This window comes from Larus michahellis, chromosome 3 (genome assembly GCF_964199755.1).
Source record: "Larus michahellis chromosome 3, bLarMic1.1, whole genome shotgun sequence".
Lineage (NCBI taxonomy): Eukaryota > Metazoa > Chordata > Aves > Charadriiformes > Laridae > Larus > Larus michahellis.
The window spans coordinates 80,321,804-80,340,852 of NC_133898.1; the positions used below are offsets into that span (position 1 = coordinate 80,321,804).

Consider the following 19,049-nt stretch of genomic DNA (forward strand, 5'->3'; position numbering starts at 1 on the left):
TGAACAATTTTGGGGACTGGAAGGGTGGCAAGCAGGATCTGATGTAAGTTTCAGCAGTGAATGCATGCTTTGTTGTATTGTTGTGAGGAAAGAACAGAGAACATGCATTACAGTTGAGACTAGCTCCCCGAAAAAATGTGGTAGGTTTGGGAGATCCCAGTCCACGTTACTGTACTACCATGTCTGAAGCTGAAGCTCCAGCTGTGGTCAAGCACAATGGTTTTCATGATGTGTTCATTCATTCTGCTCTTACTGCAGGCTCATGAAAGCTAATGCTGAGAAGTAAGCATGTTGTTAGAATGCTAGAGATCTGCATATGTAGTACAGACCTCTTGGGTATCCACAGATTTGAAAAGTTGAAAATTGTTTTCTTTTTCCCATATCCCAACTTATGCCTTAGTAACTAGAATATTGAATGTCCTTGTAGATGGTCTGGACTTCCTTTTTAATTTCTGAGAGATTGTGTGCTTATCCTAGTGAGAAATGGGAAGAATTTTGGTACTGCAAATTTTTTACAAAGGCTGAGAAACCATTAATCATCTAACACTGACTCAATATGCAAAATTATTCTCAGAGACGTGTTGTGTTATTACTACAAAAAAATGTTAGAATTATGCTTGTATAACAGCAGAATTTGACGCTTGTGTGTGTCATGTAACTCTGTTCTGTATTGCTTTTGTCAATGAATCAAATGTGAGAACTGCTCAAAATTGGTACCTTTTGTTTGAAATTCACCTGAACTTGTTTCATAAATTTATCCTGTCTGCAGAACCTAAAAATAACCTGAAAAAAATTTCAAAGTTAGGGACTACTTAAAAGAAGAAAATTATGTACTCATTAGAAAATAATTGTTTGCCTTTTCTTCTTTAGGTCAGAAGACTTGTCTCCACTTACATGGTGTCTTTCCTTACCTCTATGTACCATATGATGGTTTTGGACAGCATCCAGAATACTATCTTCGTCAAGTGGCATTCAGCATTGACAGAGCACTTAATGTGGCTTTAGGCAATCCGTCGTCTTCTATTCAACATGTTTTCAAAGTGTCATTAGTATCTGGAATGTAAGTATGACCTGTTAGGATTTTTGGTTATTTGTTTTGAAATGCTTTTGCAGTTGTACTACGTAAAAGCACTTACTATGGACTTGGGTGACTGCAGTGCTTTTCCTTTTTCTTTTCCCCCACGTGTGTCTTTGTACAGGCTTGTACAACTACTAAATAACTCTTCTCACATACTTTGGCTTTAACATAATCATCAGGTTTTCCCTGAAACACTTGACACAACCATTTTGTCCTAAACTTGAATTTTAGTGTCTATCATTTTGCCAAATCTGTTCCTTTTAGCCATTTCTGTCTCTGCTATTACAGCAGTACTTTCCAGACAGTATTTTCTACATGTCTGGGTTTATTCTAGGTTCCCTGTGACCAGGCAAGTCTTGCAGGAACCTGATTCTAGGTCTTCTTTTCTCTGTTCGTTTAAGATGGCACATCACAGAGACTGTCAGGTCACATTTATTCATCTGATTCTCCCAGCAGCATAGGCCGTGATGCAGAGGCTCTTAAGCATTAATTTACTTATTTGTCAAGCTGACTGTCGTATTTTATTCGGTACAACTTTCTACTACTGTTGGAACTATGTGTTGTTACTGAATCTTAACATTTTAAAGACTCTCTTAATCAATTTTTATTTAACTTACGTAAACAAGGACTGAAAAATACGTCAAATCGTAGTGAATAATAGGAAGCTGTCCTGGAGGAATACAGTTAGTCTATACATGCATTGACTTCTTAATTTTCAAAACAATGTAAACACTAATTTTCAGTACTGTGCAGCACTGTGTTTTACTTATTTTTTTCATGCACTTTTGAAATATGTTTTTTCTAACTGTTAAGTTTAGGAAGACAATCTTTTCTTTCCCCAGCCAGTTTTAGTCATATCTTCTAGATATTGCTAGTAAAGTGGCTGCAATAATTTGTCTTCATTTCTAATCAGAACTTTCTGATGTGTTTTTGCAGCAACAAGGAAGCTAACCCACCAAATTTCTTCTTTTTGTTCTTTTTGTGAGAACTATGTGAATTGTAGTACAGCTGTTCATCTCAACAGCGAAAGCTGGGCAGAGTAAACTGCTGAAGACAATCTTGGGATCAGTGAGAAAACAACAGACAGAGATTAGGAGACCCTGCCTCTTTTTCACCTCTCTTGCCTTAAAGCCTCTAAACGCTCATTACTGAAAGTCAGATGCTCATTGCCTCAAGGAAGAATAGGAAAGAGTGTTTCATTTATTTTGTTTGCTTGCATAAGAGCTAATGAGAAGCTCCTAACAGAAATTGTAATACACCTTCATCTTTACCTGGGTAGATAGACATGCTTATATAGTCACACAGTTCTATTTGTTTTCTTCTGTTCTGACCTGATTTTGCTCACAGATATTATATTGTCTCTGTGGTAAGAAACCTATGTTTTTCTTTCAAATCTTGGAGAGGGTCTTACCCCTTCCCTTTTGCATTAGCAGGAAAATCGTTATATAATAAAGACATTTGCTAAACCTTTATAGGTTTAACATAGGATTTTTGTTGCATTAACTTCCAAACATAGTGGAGGTCCAGGAATAAAAAGAGGCTAAATATGCTGTCCTTGTGCATTGTGAAATTACAGTAGATGTTCATAGCTAACCTTGGAACTGTTGTAAATCTTGCTCTTCCTGCTGCCGTGTCAATGTTAGTATGGATCATTTGCCATGCAAGTGCTGACTTTTTTTTTTTTAAGTAGCATTTCATTTATGTGCCTATAGCACATTGAGTCATTATAACTCAATGTATGTAACCTGTCACTGGGTTTATAGTATCCATATAAGACAGACATTGATTCATTATACAAGATCTGATCTCCTTTTCAGCCTAATAGCTTTAAGTTTGTTGTTTCAGCTTAGCTCAGTTTTAACATCACAAAAATTTTCTTAAACAGTTCATTCTAGCTTTTGGAGATACTAAATGTGTGCATATTTAACAATATTAAGGATAGCAATATTAATGCTGTAGTGCAATTGTGCTGAGTTTGCATTTAATTTAGGACTGAAACCTCTCTTACCACTGAGCTTCATTTTTTTGACTTAGCAGGTAAGCATCCCAGCTGCATTTTTTTTTATATTTTTTATAAGGAGATGTTATATTATTTTGTAGAGGTAACATTTAAATGTATGCTTTCCTGAATTTCTGTTGACTTTGTTTGTGATTACTGCTAACTGTAGATTCTTGCATTCACCCGATGTGTTGAATTATGTCCAGTTTCCTTAACATGCTGTTTTACAAGCATGTTCGATTAGATTAGAATTCTATATGCTGAAAAGTCAGTAATTCAGTCAAATAATATCAGAATTAATGCTACCTGTTCAACCTCAGTTTAGCCTTGACATATTCATTATGCTATGTATTCTTTAATTGCATTCTCAAATCCTATTTTCTTCAGGATTCATGCCTCGTTTAGTGCACAAGATGATTAGTAATCACTGAAAAGGGGCAGCTATTCACTCTTTTAAGCTGTTTTCTTTGTTCAGTTTTTTATATTACACAGCTGGTATTTATTCATTTACACCTGATCTGCAGAATTAATGTCCTTAAGGACTTTGTTACAGCATTTATCAGAAAGGCTGAATGCTGGTTTTGAAGCAGTCCACAACTAATAAATTTATTAAAAGTACTATTATGGTGGTGTGCCATTAGTGTGTTTACATGTGGGGAAAGAGAGAAACAGTGTTAAGCCAGAAGTGCCTTCTTATTTTAATTTTTTTTTTGATACTTTGATGTCCAGAGGGCCTATTCTTCTTATCTTTATGTAGCAATGTAATGCTTCCCTTTGGCCTGACGTGGGAATTTTCATTCTCCTGGATATGCAGTTTATCTTCTATTTTCTCCCCCCTGGATTTTAATACTCTTTATAGTAAAATGTGATTGAATACATGCCACAGCATAACTGACTAGCTTCTTGCTTTTACTTCTTCCTCTCCAGGCCTTTTTATGGTTACCATGAAAAGGAGAGACAGTTCATGAAGATTTATCTTTACAATCCTGCAATGGTAAAAAGGTAAGGATGTGGTGATATGAAGTTCTGGCTGATTTCCTTACATTTTGAATTAAAAAGTCAATTTTGAAGCAAGATTCACCTACATCTTAACAAAATAAAAGCAACAAAATTATTGTCCGAATTTTTCAATACACATAAGAAAATTGGTAATTTCAAGCATACCAATAATCTTTTTAAAGCAGTATCATGTTCGGAAAGCAAGACCAAAATATACTTGCCTTTAGTTGTCTTGTATTAAGTACAACTCTTGAACATTTGAACAAATTTGTATCGTGTTACTTTTTCTGTAACTCTTAAGGAAAACAATGTAGTACTCCTTCATATATTATGAAGTAGATTCTGGTAGTTTTTAATTTTTAAAATAGAAGCACCAATTATTAAATTTTAAATATGCTTGGAAAACTGGATAGTTTTTGTGATTGGACAGTTTCTCTATTTCTTAATAGAGTAATGTTCCGTTAAATAAAAGCACAGTTGATCTCAGTCTTAGTGTCAGAGTAGTTGCAGTAAATTCAGTAATAAATAAGAAGGAATTCTTTCTCCAGCAAAAACTGAAATCCTTTGAGTATTACCTATCATAACTGGTTTTTTTAAAGATCTAATACATATTCATAAGATAGGATTGTCTGTTTTTTTCTTCTAGACTAGTAAAATTTTGCATGATTTTAAATTTTTGTCTTAATGTAATCTATACACATATATGACGTGACAATTGTTTCAAACTTTGGAGCTTCTCATGTTTGTATTACTTCCATCTAAATAAGGGCTGACACTTCACTTAAATTATTCCTTTAATTTTTATGTATAAAACTATTTTTTTAACTCAATTTGTTGCATTTAGAAATGCTTAGTGCTTTTCTTTGATTTATAGATATATCCTGTTACTTTGAGATACATTTATTGCAACAATTTATAATTATCCATATACCTGCAGTTATTTTTTTTTAATGTGTAGATCTTTAAAAGAGCAGATTGTCATGCTTCTGGGAAGCTGTTAAAATACTGCTTCTGTGTATACAGTATGTAACTTTAAAACCATGCAGGTCATCTTCACATATATGTCAAGGAGAACTAGAGAGACTTTCAAAGTGTGTAGGCATACAGCTGCTACAGTTATTCTGTAGAAAGGTTTCCATGGACTATAGTGGTTTTGAATTAGTTGCAGGAATAGTATACAATGCTATGGTTTTTCATAGATTTTTTTTTTTTTTTTTTTTAAGCTGGAGGATTCACAACTCCTTTGTAGTTAACACACAAATATTGAATCAGTATTAGCAGAGATCATTTTTGTGTGTCTGTTATTGTGAAAACAAAATTCTTAAGCTAAAAATACAACTAAGGCAAAATTTAAGAAGTTTAAGTAATTTATATTTCAATAAAATCAAATCTCAGTCTTGTACTGGAATAACTTTTTAGTTTATGTCCTAATTTGTCTTTTATTTTAGAGTATGTGAGCTTCTGCAAGGTGGAGCCATAATGAACAAATCTTACCAGCCTCATGAAGCCCATATTCCCTACCTCCTTCAACTCTTTATAGACTACAACTTATATGGAATGAATTTAATAAACCTGTCTGCTGTCAAATTCAGAAAGGCAAGGAGAAAAAGTAAGGTGTTTATTTCTTAAGACAAATAATTGTTTTGAAGGCTAAAAACTACTGTTTTGAATGAAATGTCAGGCTTTTGCTGTAGCTGTGGCTGAATGGGTATCGTGTTGTTTTCCTATAGCTTGGTTTGTATCAAAATAGTCTTGTGCGTAGCTTTCTATCATTTTTCCTTTTTGTGCGTGTGTATTGGGACTGAGAAGAGTCTGCTTCCTGAAACAAGATGCTATATTTCAAGAAACATGTGTTCTGTCAGCAGTGTAGCTGTGACCATTTTCACAAGATGATCACACCTCTTCACAGGTAGAAGATTAAAAACAGTTGGTATTTAGTTGAAGAATTTATGTGAAAGATAGCGTACTAATACTGCTGCTTTAAACTTTTTTATGTTTGTTTTTGATCCCTATATCAATTATAATTCTTTTTTTTTTTGCTGCAGTAGTATCTATAAAATTATGGCTAACTATTATGTTCTGCTGACAATGTTTTTAATTTAAAAGCTTGTGTTGTACTAAGGTCACTTGCTCTAAAGTGAAATATGAAATATAAATGCAAAGGAGGTATTTTAAATTTTCATTTTAAAAAATTAGTTTGGCATTTTGAATGTACACACTTCCATACAAATGAAGTTTTACAAGAACATCCATAATGTTATCTAAAAGCTTCAGTATAAAGGGGAGATAACAGTAGGAAAACCATAATGTCTTTGGTACTTAACATTTAGAAAAATAAGTATGGTTTACTTAAATCATAATTGTTCCTACAGCTAAAGCAAGAGTTGAATAGTAAAGTATCTTTCTGTAAAAAGAGCAAGTAAGAATCATGCTGACTTTAATTTTGTCCCATTATTTTTATGCATCTATATTCAGACAGCAATGGATTAGTGCATGGGGTTTCATAACTGAGTCTCATCTAAAGAAAAATACTCTTCTCATACTCAACAATAGGCCACATATTTTGCTGGTGTCAAAACTGTACGAAGACAAAAGCTCAGCGACAGACAGAGCATCTTCAGGATCTTCAGTCCTGAGGAAGTACAGTCAGGTTGCATTTAGTCTTCCAAATGTTCAAAGTGGCCTTCTGGAGACATGCGATGTGACTGTATCAAATACTTGCTCACATTCTTTTTCCATAGCTCTTTACCCTCTCTCTTTCAGATGATAGATAAAAGACATAAGCTATTTATATTCTCCATCATTTATTTAAGGATGCAAGACCTAGGTCTTGAATGGGAAGAAGAGAGTGAAAAAAGGAGCATGGGCTGAGACCGGTGGACTTTATTCTGGTAGGGGAAAATCCAATAGGATAAAAGCAAGAAAATGACAGACTGCCTTGTCCTGGCTTGGTCAGGTAATGGCAGCAGTGCTCCTAGCAACATTCATACCGCTTTGCGTGGCTCCACATCACACATGTATAAGTAGCCTGCTTCAGTCTGTTGCAGTCCCCAAGTGCAGGATCACTATCTACTACTACTGGCACAGCAGCTGAGTGACAAATGGTTTGCTCCTGGTACAACCTTATAGAGGCAATGCTGTCAAGAGGCCAGTCCTTGCACAGCAGCCCTGAGAAGCACCATTCTTTTGAAGCTCAGACTTGTTGGGATGGTGTAGAAGGCATAGCCTCTGCTTATGACTGATGCGCTTACTTGCCTGTTCCACAGCTGCTGTGTCTTGGGGGTGTGCATTCATTGTAGTCAAGTGTAGTTTGTGCCACGCAGGTCAGGCTGAACATTGTTTCTTAGATGGCAGTAAAAGCATTTGCCTAAAGATGTGCAGCAAACACTTACTTTTCTTCCCTTGCAGATGATAATATAAAAATTCGTCTGGCAAGGAATAGAAAATTCAATAATTGATCTGTTCGTAAATATAAATAAGCAGCCTCAGGAGCCTGTTTCCAGTGTTGTTTTTCTCATTGAGATACGTAGACTGTTTTGGAAGGCTGAGAGTGATCAGCAGGCAAATTTGTAGGAGCAGGAATACTCTGCCTTCATCAGCCTGTGTCTGGAAGATGCAGGAGTTCTTTTTTTCTAGTTCTTCTGTTTATGGATAGTGAGGAAGAGGGCTGCAAATTCATTCATGCACCACATGCCGCTAAAACTATTACAAAACTTTTTATTTTCAGTAGTTGCATCATCTTCTGTATTATGACTCTGAAAGATCTTGATGTGTCACTGCTACTGTCTTTAAAGATCGTCATGTCAAGAAAAGGGGAATATTGAGTGTCCTTAAATCTCTATCCCTATGAGTAACTTTACTGAAGAAACAAACTGATACAGGAATTTGAGCCTTGATTTTTAGAAGTATTTGAAAGTAGGGTTTGTAGGGAGTAAGAAACTGCACTGAAACTGCTCTGGTGTGGTATTTGAATTGCATATGATTTCTTAAACTAATAGTATATATTTTACCAGTTGGCCTATAGTCTTGCATAGCTGCTGTGATGTATTTTCCTTTACAATATACAGCTATTCGGTCCCATTTCATCAACTCAGAATAATCAAGTTGCAGATGAAAAATAACAAGAGATGTTTCTATGCATAGTCAGCTTGTATTTTAATATAGAGAATTAGCTGATATTCCACACAGTAAAAACATGGCTGTGTTTCTTCCTGGGCCAGCCCTGCCCAGGGGCAAGTCGTCACTTTTGAACAGCACAGACACTAAGCCATGCTAGGTTTGAGCTGAGTCTGTGCAAACAGGATCGGGTAATTTGTGTTGTCTTTCTGGAATCACCTGCTTAGGTATCACAGTGCATAGACCATCTTGGTGCAGGTGTTGCTGAACGTGAGCTAGCTCCTGCATAAATACAGGCATGTCTTTTCACCACATTTGAGTGCCACGTTTCCCATGTGAGTTTAGCATCTGTGTGCCGTGTCAATGCACTTAGGAGTCTGATCTAGGGACAGGGTTTGCAGGGACTAGTCTGGGTGCAGTAAAGTTGGTCTGGAACATGTTTAATTAAGCCTGCTGGATTTCAGTTGCTTCTATTTGTAGCTTCTAAGGCACTTTTGGCATGGCGTTTCCCAGTTGTTTCAATAGTAACTATGTTATTCAGGGCCTTTTGCTACATGAGAGATACCTATACCTGCTATTCTAAGTAATGGAATTCACATTGATTCTGTTATGAAATTTACTTCAAAAATATAGATTAAAAATACCTGTTCTAATAAATACTTATTAAAGGCCTCTGACAATTGAATTGTTCAATTATTGTATCTAACAAATGCAAAAGTGTTTGCTGTTGCTGGAAGGTAAATTTAATAAAAAAAAAACCTGCTAGTGTGTGACACCAACACAGCTGAGAAAATTCAAGGTTCAAGCTGGTCTTTCACATAGAAGTGGGAGACTGAGTAGTTTTCAAGGTCTCCTCCCATTCTGCCTCCCCCCAACTCCATTCCTGGGCTTTTTTCTTTCTTGTGACATATCCTGTGGATATTGTCTTTCCTTCCTCTGAAGAGTGAAGGTTCAGAAGACCACAAGGGAGACAGTAAATCTTCAGAGAGGATTTCTCCAGCATGACTTTGGAGCACAATTCCTTACCCTGAGACCTCCAAGGAAACTTACACAGTGTTTTCTTTATTTGTACAATAGGCAACACTTGCCTTCATTGTAGGTTTCCACTTACAGGTACTGCCACTGTGTCTGGAATATATTGTATATTCTCTTTCAGCTCAGATAAGAAAGAGGAAAACCATGAAGTAGAATTTAGTGTTTTCTTTGACTTCTAATTCCCACTGGGAATATGACCTGAGGACCCAAACACTTTGGAATTCTGAAGTTTACATCGTACTCTGCATGATTTACTTTGAAACTCGTGCAGATAAAGATTGAATTTAGGTTAAGATGTGACTAGAACACAGCAAATGTAATTCTAATAATGTCAGTATGTTGAGAATACCTTTTTCTTTTTATATGTATCTACATGTTAGAAAGTAAGTTAAATCATTTAAATGATAGCATAGTTACTTTTTGAAGGTGTTATCATGCAGTGTTATTTATTCTTTAGGAGCATTTGGACTGGCAGTATTAAATAATAAATGCAATTATATAATGAGATGTGGGAAAAAAATTGCTGCATAAATTAATTCATTTGTCATTCATTTTTTCTTTACAGGGGATACATCAGGTGTAAGTAAACATCATAGAATTTATTTGCCAGAAAATTCAAACAGCGCATCTTTCATTGAGTGGGAGGAAGATGAAATACCAAGGTCAGCATTCCAAATTTGAATGTAAAGCCTGAATACTACCTAGTATACCAAACAAATTCTCTCTGGCGCCATATGCAATGATGCTGGTAGTTCTCTCCCTGATATGCTTTACAGTCTCATTTACCATGTCACTTTGGCTTCTAAACATTTCAGGATTTTTTAGTATAAGATATTTCTCTTCTTCCTTTTTTTTCCAAGTGATAATCTTCCCTTTGGAATCCCTTGTAAGTTCGTATAGGGTCTTGCATTCCATTTTTAAGTTTCATCCTGTTTCTATTATTCTACTTCTAAGTTATCTTGCGTTTGTTTTATGATACTATGATCTTGTTATATATCCACTGTGTCTACTAGCTTGCCTCACCAGCATATTTCATTAATACAGTCCTGCATTTCCTGCCAACAATATTAATGAGATGTGAAGTAAACTCAGTCCCAGAAACTGGTCTATACTCAGTTCTATAAATTTTGTATCAACCCTCAGTCTTTTTTATATAAGCAGTAGGAATTTCACCATTTAAACCATTTAAATGCTTTAATAATTAGGAACTAATTTACATCTCCTCCAACTGAAATTGTTTCCCATTTGATACTGTGTCAAACATTCCTTTTTCTAGAAAATGAATTATTTTATTAAAGGTGTTCCATCATACCTGTCTTCCAAATGCTGTAGGATGTACGTGCCACTGCAACGTAACGAATCTAAACTCTTTTCTATTCCTGATTTTGCTCTGTTCTGTATCTACACAAAATTAATTGACTGTTATAATTTCTCCTGGATTATTTATGGGAGACATCAACTTAAACCAGTGTTACTGTAATCAAACCCGTGCTGCAATTTGTCCCACTTTCAGATTACCTTCTTTATTTCCTTTAAAATTCCGAAAATTTGCATCTAGGTTGGGTTAATAGACTCATAACTGTCATGATCAACCTTGCTGAAGGTAAATCTGACCCAGATATTATAGGAGATATCTATGCAAGGAAATCCTTGTAACTGTTTCCTAAAATGATCGTGACTCAGATTTTTTTCCATACTGGTTTTATTCTTTTGGTCTACAGCATTACTTGATATCTGTAAAGCTGCCCTTCTTCCTTTAGTTCTGTCTTTCCTTCACAAAGTATATTCTCTATTCCAAACATTTGGTTTCTATGTATAGCTATATCAACAGCTATATTGATTTCTAGTTTCATGTGCAATGCTAGCACAGGCCCCTCACTTTATTATCCAGTCTTCTTGAGTTCAAGTTGAGATGTTTATAGCAAAAACTTCTGCTTACTGTATTTCTCTGTTTGACTGCTATTTCCAACAGCACTTGAAGTTTTTCCTGTCTGCCAGTACTGAACTTCTAAGCCTTTGCTTGTCCTTTATATCAGATATGAAGATCTCATCTTTCCATACCTTCAATCTGTACACTTAAGTTGTTGTTCTTTCAAGAAAAAGCTAAAGGGGAAAAGACAGTTAAATGTTGTTTGATACTGCAAAATTTCTAGGGCTGCCTTGTATTCTTAGTGATTGGGATGTCTGTTTGGACTCATTATCCTGGGTTTTACGTACATCGAGAATAAATTTTAGAGGTAGTCCAACATGTATCTGCCAAGCCCTTGCTGCAGGTGGCAGTTGACAAGTGCTCTGGGTTTAACCAAGCAGTACCAGTGATTTGGCATTTCTTGACTTTGGAGTACAGTATATCAAGTGGTTGAAATCTGATGCTGAGTGCCTGGTAGGTAATATGCAAAATATTATTCAAAGTTTTGTAGGTAACAATAGCAGCATTTTGCATGTGTAAATGCCACTGGTGGTTCCTTATTTCAAAAAACATTTGAGAACTATGCCAAAGTTTCTTGGTGACTGAATTCACTTTTCAGTACTAGGTGGCACCTTGCTAATCTGTCACTTCTCCAGAACAGTATTTAACCCAGCCATGTCCTGTCTTGCTCCTGGTAAATCTCTGCATTACTAATTTGCCACTATAATTAGTGTACTTTATTAAGCCAGGGACAGTTCTTTTAATCTAATTCCAGAGTGATTCTGTTACAAAGTAGACAAATGTCCAAAGCCACTAGTGCCCAGGAATCCCTGATGTAATAAGGCTTTTAGGTACGATACTTGCTGGTGTTACCAGACTGGAACCTATGAAGCCCACCTTAAAATAGGCAGTAGTCACTCCAGCCTGGCAGTGCTATCCAACAGTTTTGACAAGAGGAGTTCTTCACATGAGACACATTCATGTTATCCCTCAGGTAGCTGATAATAAATGATTAAACACTTCCATGAGTTCCAGTGAGAGAACTTAATGGTAAACATCAGGCTTGGAGTAATCTGCCGGTCAAGTCTACCACTTGGACATGATGTGTTAAAAGCAGAATGATTGGTAGAATGCTTTTGAGGAACACTTTCTTTTTTACATCCTAGATTTGCTATCGAACGTGAGTTTATATGAAAATGGAGGGATTTGACAAATAACACTGTTGCACAGCCTAGCAGTTGTGTAATGTTACAGATTTCTACTAGGTTTGTGGTTGTCATAAGTGCTTTTCTTGCTTGTCAGGATGTACATGTTTTTATTTAGCCATTTGATTCTTAATAAAATATGTGCATTATTCAAATCACTGGAACACCCTGCAAATAAAGACATCTTTTCCTTCATGAATAGAATATGGAAAACTATTATGTCAAAGCTGAGAGTCCTTATCAGTGTAGTTGAGTGACTCCTTTCAGATTCTCTGTGGGTTTAATTTTTTATCTACTGTACTCAGATGAACTTTATAAATAACCTGAGGTGTGATCATCACAGAACTTGTTTCCCTAGGCTGTCGTTAATGTTGGTGAATTAAGATACTGGCCTTGATGTCCATTCTTCAAGGGTTTTGAGGGCTTCAGTCTAGCCAACTCTGTGGAGTGAACACTTTTTTAGTTGTGTCCACTGTTGCTATAGTTCATTGCCTCACTCTCTGAGGAACAAAACCTTGGTACTTTCTTTGAGCACGGGTTTCATCCTACGTTATCATCATTATTATTATTATTATGCTAGTGGATAGTGCCAAAAACTTGCTTTCTTCAAAAATAAGAGCCGTTCTCTCTGTCTGTTCTCAATAACTTATTTGGAGCTTTTTCTACAAAGGTAAGATGGATTTGTATTACAGTTTTTCAGCAGTGTGCATCTCAAGTAGTCTAGCCATGGCAGCTCAGTGTTGTGGAACTCTGATTTATCTTGCTGCTTAAGAGAGTAAACCTTTGTTCTCTTGCAGCTGGGTTGCTTCCGTTCCTATGCCACCTCACTTAACCCTGCCTTTCATATGTCTATATTACAAGTTGTCCCTTGTGAACAATTTTACCTACATTCTCTTTTACAAAATGAAATGTAGATGCTTCGGCTGGGACTTGCTAAGTCGTCTTTTCTAACCTTGTTCTAATACAGATATTCTCAAATCATGGTTTTGGCATTACATAAAATTATCTTTTTCTTCGCAGAATTGATGCATGGGATGTGAGACAGGTGGTTAGTCTGTTGTACAGGGCAATGTGTGTCAAACAGATCACTTCTGAGTATCTTCCAAGGTATAACAACTGCTAATGACCTGGAGTAGTTCATATTTACAACTAACTACAGCTGGGAGACTGGGCATGTTCTGACTTCTTCATGCTGTCTTCTTACTTGCTAATTGCAGCCCTGTAGCTGTTCAGCAAATGTGGCTTGATCTGGGAGAGTGGAAGACACAGTTGCTTCCTATATTTTCCTGATGTGTTGTGCACGTTTGTTTCGGGTAAGCAAAACCAGCAAACCTAACAGCTGATCAAGCTATTGAGAGTACTCGGATGAAATCATTCTCAAAGAAGCACGTAATCATGTTAAATAACTGTACATAAGGACAGTTCTTCTGTACTTCTCCCTCTGACATTTTTGTTTTAATCAGAGAAAATTAAAATGTTAGAAGGGCCAGTTAAAGCTGCTCTGCTTTCGTATGCCTTTTGATCTTTTTCCTGAAGTGGGAACAAATGTCCCTTTGGCCTTTGGGGCTTACGTGGATGTTGCAGAAGCTTGTAGTGCTACTGCCCTGACTTCCGCTAGCACAAGTATCTAGCGACTCTTCTTTCTTTCTTTCTTTCTTTCTTTCTTTCTTTCTTTCTTTCTTTCTTTCTTTCTTTCTTTCTTTCTTTCTTTCTTTCTTTCTTTCTTTCTTTCTTTCTTTCTTTCTTTCTTTCTTTCTTTCTTTCTTTCTTTCTTTCTTTCTTTCTTATTATGTGATCAAAATGCAAGTTTCAGCTTGCCTGCAATTCCTTTTGCCCACTGTGCAGGCAGGCTCTGTTTGAATGCTTTGATGGATATGAGCACCCAAAGTGTGTGACATGAAATTTATGCATTTTGATCATGTTACGGACTAGTTTCTCAGCTGATGGTGTGACTGGGAAGGGAGGGTAGTGATGGTAATGGATTGTCCTTAAAGCGTGCATTAGGGCATAGGCAGTCCACTTCTGCTAAAAGGCTGAGCTGCTTTAGTTTAGGAGTTCTATCATCTGCTCTCTTAATTCTCACAATAACTCCGAAACAGTACTGCTGACTGGAGGGATTAGTAGTCATATATTAATGCATAGCATCTTACAGTCGTTAATGAATTCTACATCATAAGTGCTTCACAACTTCTGCCAGATTACTTTTGGATGTTTAGAACAAAGAAATATCCTGCTCTGCCTTCTTTTGCTGTGACTGAGTGAAACATACATTTACATACAGGGTGAAAATACACTTCCTGTATTGATGCAGCCACAAAATGTGACATCACAAATTTTAAAAGTATGTCTGCCAAGAAATTATTCTGGAAACTTTGTTTTATCTGCTTTTAAACTATATGCTTTCAAAACGTTAAGTGTCAGGCAATTTCTAAAATTGACTTTCAGAATGCCTATTCCTTTTTTCTTATCCCTCACTCCATTAAAAATCCAATTGCTGAGATTTCTGTTTTGTTTCTCAGTTTCATGTTATGCGTAACACAGGATTTTACTTACTAATAAAAATTCCACTATTATAATGTGATACAAGAGGAGAGTAAAGAAGATTCTTGAAAGCTGAGTCTGCTGTAGAGAGGTTGAGGTTATCACAGTAAACCCTATCAGCCTTACGTAGGTGAATATTTCTTTCTTACCCCAGAAGTTACACATCAACTGAGTAATTGAACTAGTAATACAAGTTGAGCTTTGTATAACTGTGATATATAGAAAGTCGATTATCAAATAACTAGATCTTCTTTCAGTCCTCTCTGTCTTTTCTCTTACAAGTGCCAGTAATTAGATATTCTAGGACTGGTTTAATTTCAGCTTACACTTCTAACACTGTTTATTTCCATCTTGTCCAGTTCTTTGCCTAAACAGTTAAGCTAACAAGTTGTAAGGTTACTGGGGTTTTTCTCTCCACTGGAGATTAAAATGAAAACAAAAAAAAAACCACAACAACAACAATGTGGACTTTTTTCAGTACTTTACCCCTTTATGGTTTAAAATTATTTTCTGATTTCCTTGTCAGGTCTCAATGTTCTCTCTAACAATGCAGGAATCTATTTCTGCATTATGCAAAATGCAGTTGGTATTTCAGTTGACTGACATTATTTCTTCATAGGTGGACAAATAGATACAGGTGTAATAAAGTAGTTACAGCCTAACAATTTCAATTTTCTCTGTGTATAATATAGTGACCTAATAGTCTTACAAAGCAAAGTATTTGCTTGCCAGTGCCTTTTTTAGTCTTTATGAAGTTCACACACTATTGTGGACCTAATAAATAATTCTTGCTTTTGTAATCACAAATGAATGGGTTTGGTATCTTAAACGATGTCATATGGTACATTGATACACTTCAGAAATATTAGACCTCCAGTCTACTGACAGAATTGGACAGCAGTCAAAAGCTCACATTGTAGTATCGCTTCAGATAAGTAGCCCCCTTAATTTGTTGTGGTTTGTGTTCCTGAGTCCCGTTCCACACACACACCCCTCTCCTGCCCCTTTCTTGTCAGTTTGCGGAGGAAAGGATTGTTCTTTTGGGGAAAGCAAGGAAAGCTGAGGGCCAGGAGGAAGTGAGACAGGAGAAATGTTGCACCTCTTTAGAGGTACTCCTTTGTTCAATGTGGTGTGGGTGTGATGGTAAAGCAGGAGTCCACTGAAGCTGCCATGAAAGCAGCCCTTTACCTTCAGTTTGGGTTTGGGCTATTTAAACCAGTTTAATTTCTGCAGTGCATATGAGAAGAACCACCTGGTATTCTGCTGCTTCAAAGTCAGGAAAAATATTTTAGAGCTTTCTTGCAGGAGGCATCCTAGCTAGCAGTGTTAATTAACTCTCTACTGAGTAAATCTACATGCTTTGCCCATAGATAACCCTCTTAAAGAAGAGGATGTGTCTAAACTAGCTTCAGTCATAACGTCGTGTTCCTAACTTCTGTGTACCATAGACCGCTGCAAAAGGAGTTTAGAAGTAAATATTTTTCAATTCTAGAAAACTACAGATTAGGAATGTGAAGAAGGGGTCAGTTTTGGTTTTTCTCCTGTCATGGTATCTATATAAATATGATGCCCTGAAGCCTTTTAGAAACTCCAAATATTTTTGTGGTTGAATTCTCTGATACTTCTTGAGAAGGCATTAGTTTTCTGCTGTTACATAAAATCATAAAATAGTTTGGGTTGGAAGGGACCTTTAAAGGCCATCTAATCCAAACCCCCCTGCAATGAGCAGGGCCATCTTCAACTAGATCAGGTGGCTCTGAGCCCTGTCCAAACTAACTTTGAATGTTTCCAGGGATGGGGCATCTACCATCTCTCTGGGCAACCTGTTCCAGTGTCTCACCACCCACAATGTAAAAGATTTCTCCCTTATATCTAGTCTAAATCTACCCTCTTTTAGTTTAAAATCATTACCCCTTGTCCTATTGCAACAGGCCCTACTAAAAATGTTGTCCCTATCTTTCTTATGAGCCCGCTTTAAGTATTGAAAGACCATAACAAGGTCTTCGTGGAGCCTTCTCTTCCCCAGGTTGAATAACCCCAACTCCCTTGGCCTGTCTTCATAGGAGAGGTGTTCCAGCCCTCTGATCATTTTCCTGGCCCTCCTCTGGATCTGCACCAACAGGCCTATGTCCTTCCTGTGCTGAGGACTCCAGAGCTGGATGCAGTACTCCAGGTGGAATCCCACCAGAGTGGAGTAGAGAGGCAGAATCACTTCCCTTGACCTGCTGGCCACGCTTCTTTTGATGCAGCCCAGGATGTGGTTGGCCTTCTCGGCTGCAAGCACACACTGATGGCTCATGTCCAGCTTTCTGTGCACCAGTGTGCCCAGGTTCTTCTCGGCAGGGCTGCTCGCAATCCCTTCATCCCCCAGCCTGTATTGATACCGGGGATTGCCCCGAACCAGGTGCAGGACCCTGCACTTGGCCTCATTGAACCTCATGAGGTTTACATGGGCCCACTTCTCAAACCTGTTCAGGTTCCTCTGGATGTCCTCCTGTCTCTCAGGTATGTCAGCCATGCCACTCGGCTTGGTGTCTTCTGCAACATAAGTGAAGCAGTTTAATTTTACATTTCTTTCAGATTTCATGTTTCTGGATAGTTAAATACTTAATTTTCAAAGAAGGTGTTGGGCATATCCAGCTTTTAATTACATCATCTACTACCTCCTTGCGCTGTAGTGACTTCAATTCAAGGCTTATAGAGAGCATTGAAAATATTAACGAATTTTGTCTTGTATTCCATGCTGAGAATTTTGAGGCTCTGTTTATGTCAGGGAATGTAGGAATACAAGTAGATGCTGTAAGTTACCAGTTAATTAACTGAGACAAAGGGTCCTGAAGAATAGCATTATTTTAACCATGGGGAGCTTTGAGGAGAATTTCTGTTTGTCTAAAAATTTTCAAAGGGTAAACAGACTTCCATGTAAACCTGGGAGAAGATTTCTCTTTCTTAGCTTCCTCCGTGGACTCCGTAAAATTAGTTCACTGACAGCAACAGGTGGAAGGCCACTGACCTTAGCAGATCTGAAAAGGCCCAGCAGGAAGATGATCGGATCATTATACAACAAGCTTGAAGCTGTTTCTAGTATTTTAAGTCTTTGCCAAGCCAGTTACCCTTAGTTCTGCTTGAGTTTGGGGTGCTAATATTCTGTTTATATTCACCAGGCTATCCCTAAGTCCCCTAAACAAATTAAAAAATCTGAAAAATAAAACATTTCTTGCTTCGCTACCCTTAGTTGGAAATGTTAAACTGTTTTGCATTGCACTGAACTGTGAATGAGAGAGAAACGTTCTTGCTGTTGTGTTTACTTGGGCGCAAAACCATGTGAATGCAGACGGTCCTATTGGCTGAGATTTCTACAGAATATTTCATCTTGTATTTGAGGATGAGAACACTATTGCAACTGCTGTAGTATTTAGAATTGTTTACTACTTCTTTCTCTTCTCTTCACAAAAGAAAAAGCTAATCCCTTTAAGTTGAAGAAAGCTAATCCCTTTAAATTGAAGATACAGATCTAATTGTATTTGAATATGGCCATTAATTTAAGGACTTGCAGGTGAGGATGAGAACTGGTAATTCTGTATTCAGGTACTCACCCCCATTCTCCCTGAAATACTTCAGATGTTATTCCAGTTAGAAAACAGTGATGATGCACGTTTCAAAATCAACATATTGATAAAATTAATCTGTGGTATTTACGTTGTTACAGTTCTTTAATGTTGAAAGGTGTTGAGCCACAAAGTACCTGTGAGTTGGAGGTGGATGCAGTAGCTGCTGACATCTTAAATCAACTGGATATTGAAGGTGAAGTGTTAATAACTTTCCATGTAAAATGTTTTAGGACAGGAACTATATTGTCATCTTCTTTTAAGGCTCAGCTTAGTTAAGCCACAGTCCAGATTTACAGTGTTAGTGAATTGGTGATGTTGCAAATGTATGAAGTTTAAAAAAAAAAAAAGAAAATAAAAATTGCATGAACTCTGAAAGAAAACAGGTTATAAGAATAACCTATTGTCAGAGCAATAGCAAGAGATTTTTGTTAATGCATAATAGAAGGTTTCAGACCTGTAAGGACAGTAAGTGAAATGTCAACATGAAGTATGCATGTGTGTGTGCATCTATACATACACACACATACTTGGTGAGAAGACCAGCAAAAGCCAAAGA

The 19,049-nt window shown here is 36.9% G+C and overlaps 1 protein-coding gene across 4 annotated transcripts in view; it reads left to right on the forward strand.

Moving 5' to 3' along the window:
* The window catches only part of REV3L (REV3 like, DNA directed polymerase zeta catalytic subunit), a 123,479-nt gene that overhangs the window by 48,398 nt on the left and 56,032 nt on the right, over positions 1–19,049 (forward strand). For 2 of the 4 annotated variants that reach the window (XM_074580932.1, XM_074580931.1), the window contains exons 2-6: positions 871–1,060; positions 4,005–4,079; positions 5,525–5,685; positions 9,793–9,889; positions 18,592–18,686. In XM_074580932.1, the coding sequence (XP_074437033.1) occupies positions 871–1,060; positions 4,005–4,079; positions 5,525–5,685; positions 9,793–9,889; positions 18,592–18,686 (618 nt within the window). Of the gene's footprint in view, positions 1–870; positions 1,061–4,004; positions 4,080–5,524; positions 5,686–9,792; positions 9,890–13,603; positions 13,655–17,266; positions 17,388–18,591; positions 18,687–19,049 lie in introns of those variants that run through there. The other 2 variants (XM_074580934.1, XM_074580933.1) reach the window with 2 other exon arrangements.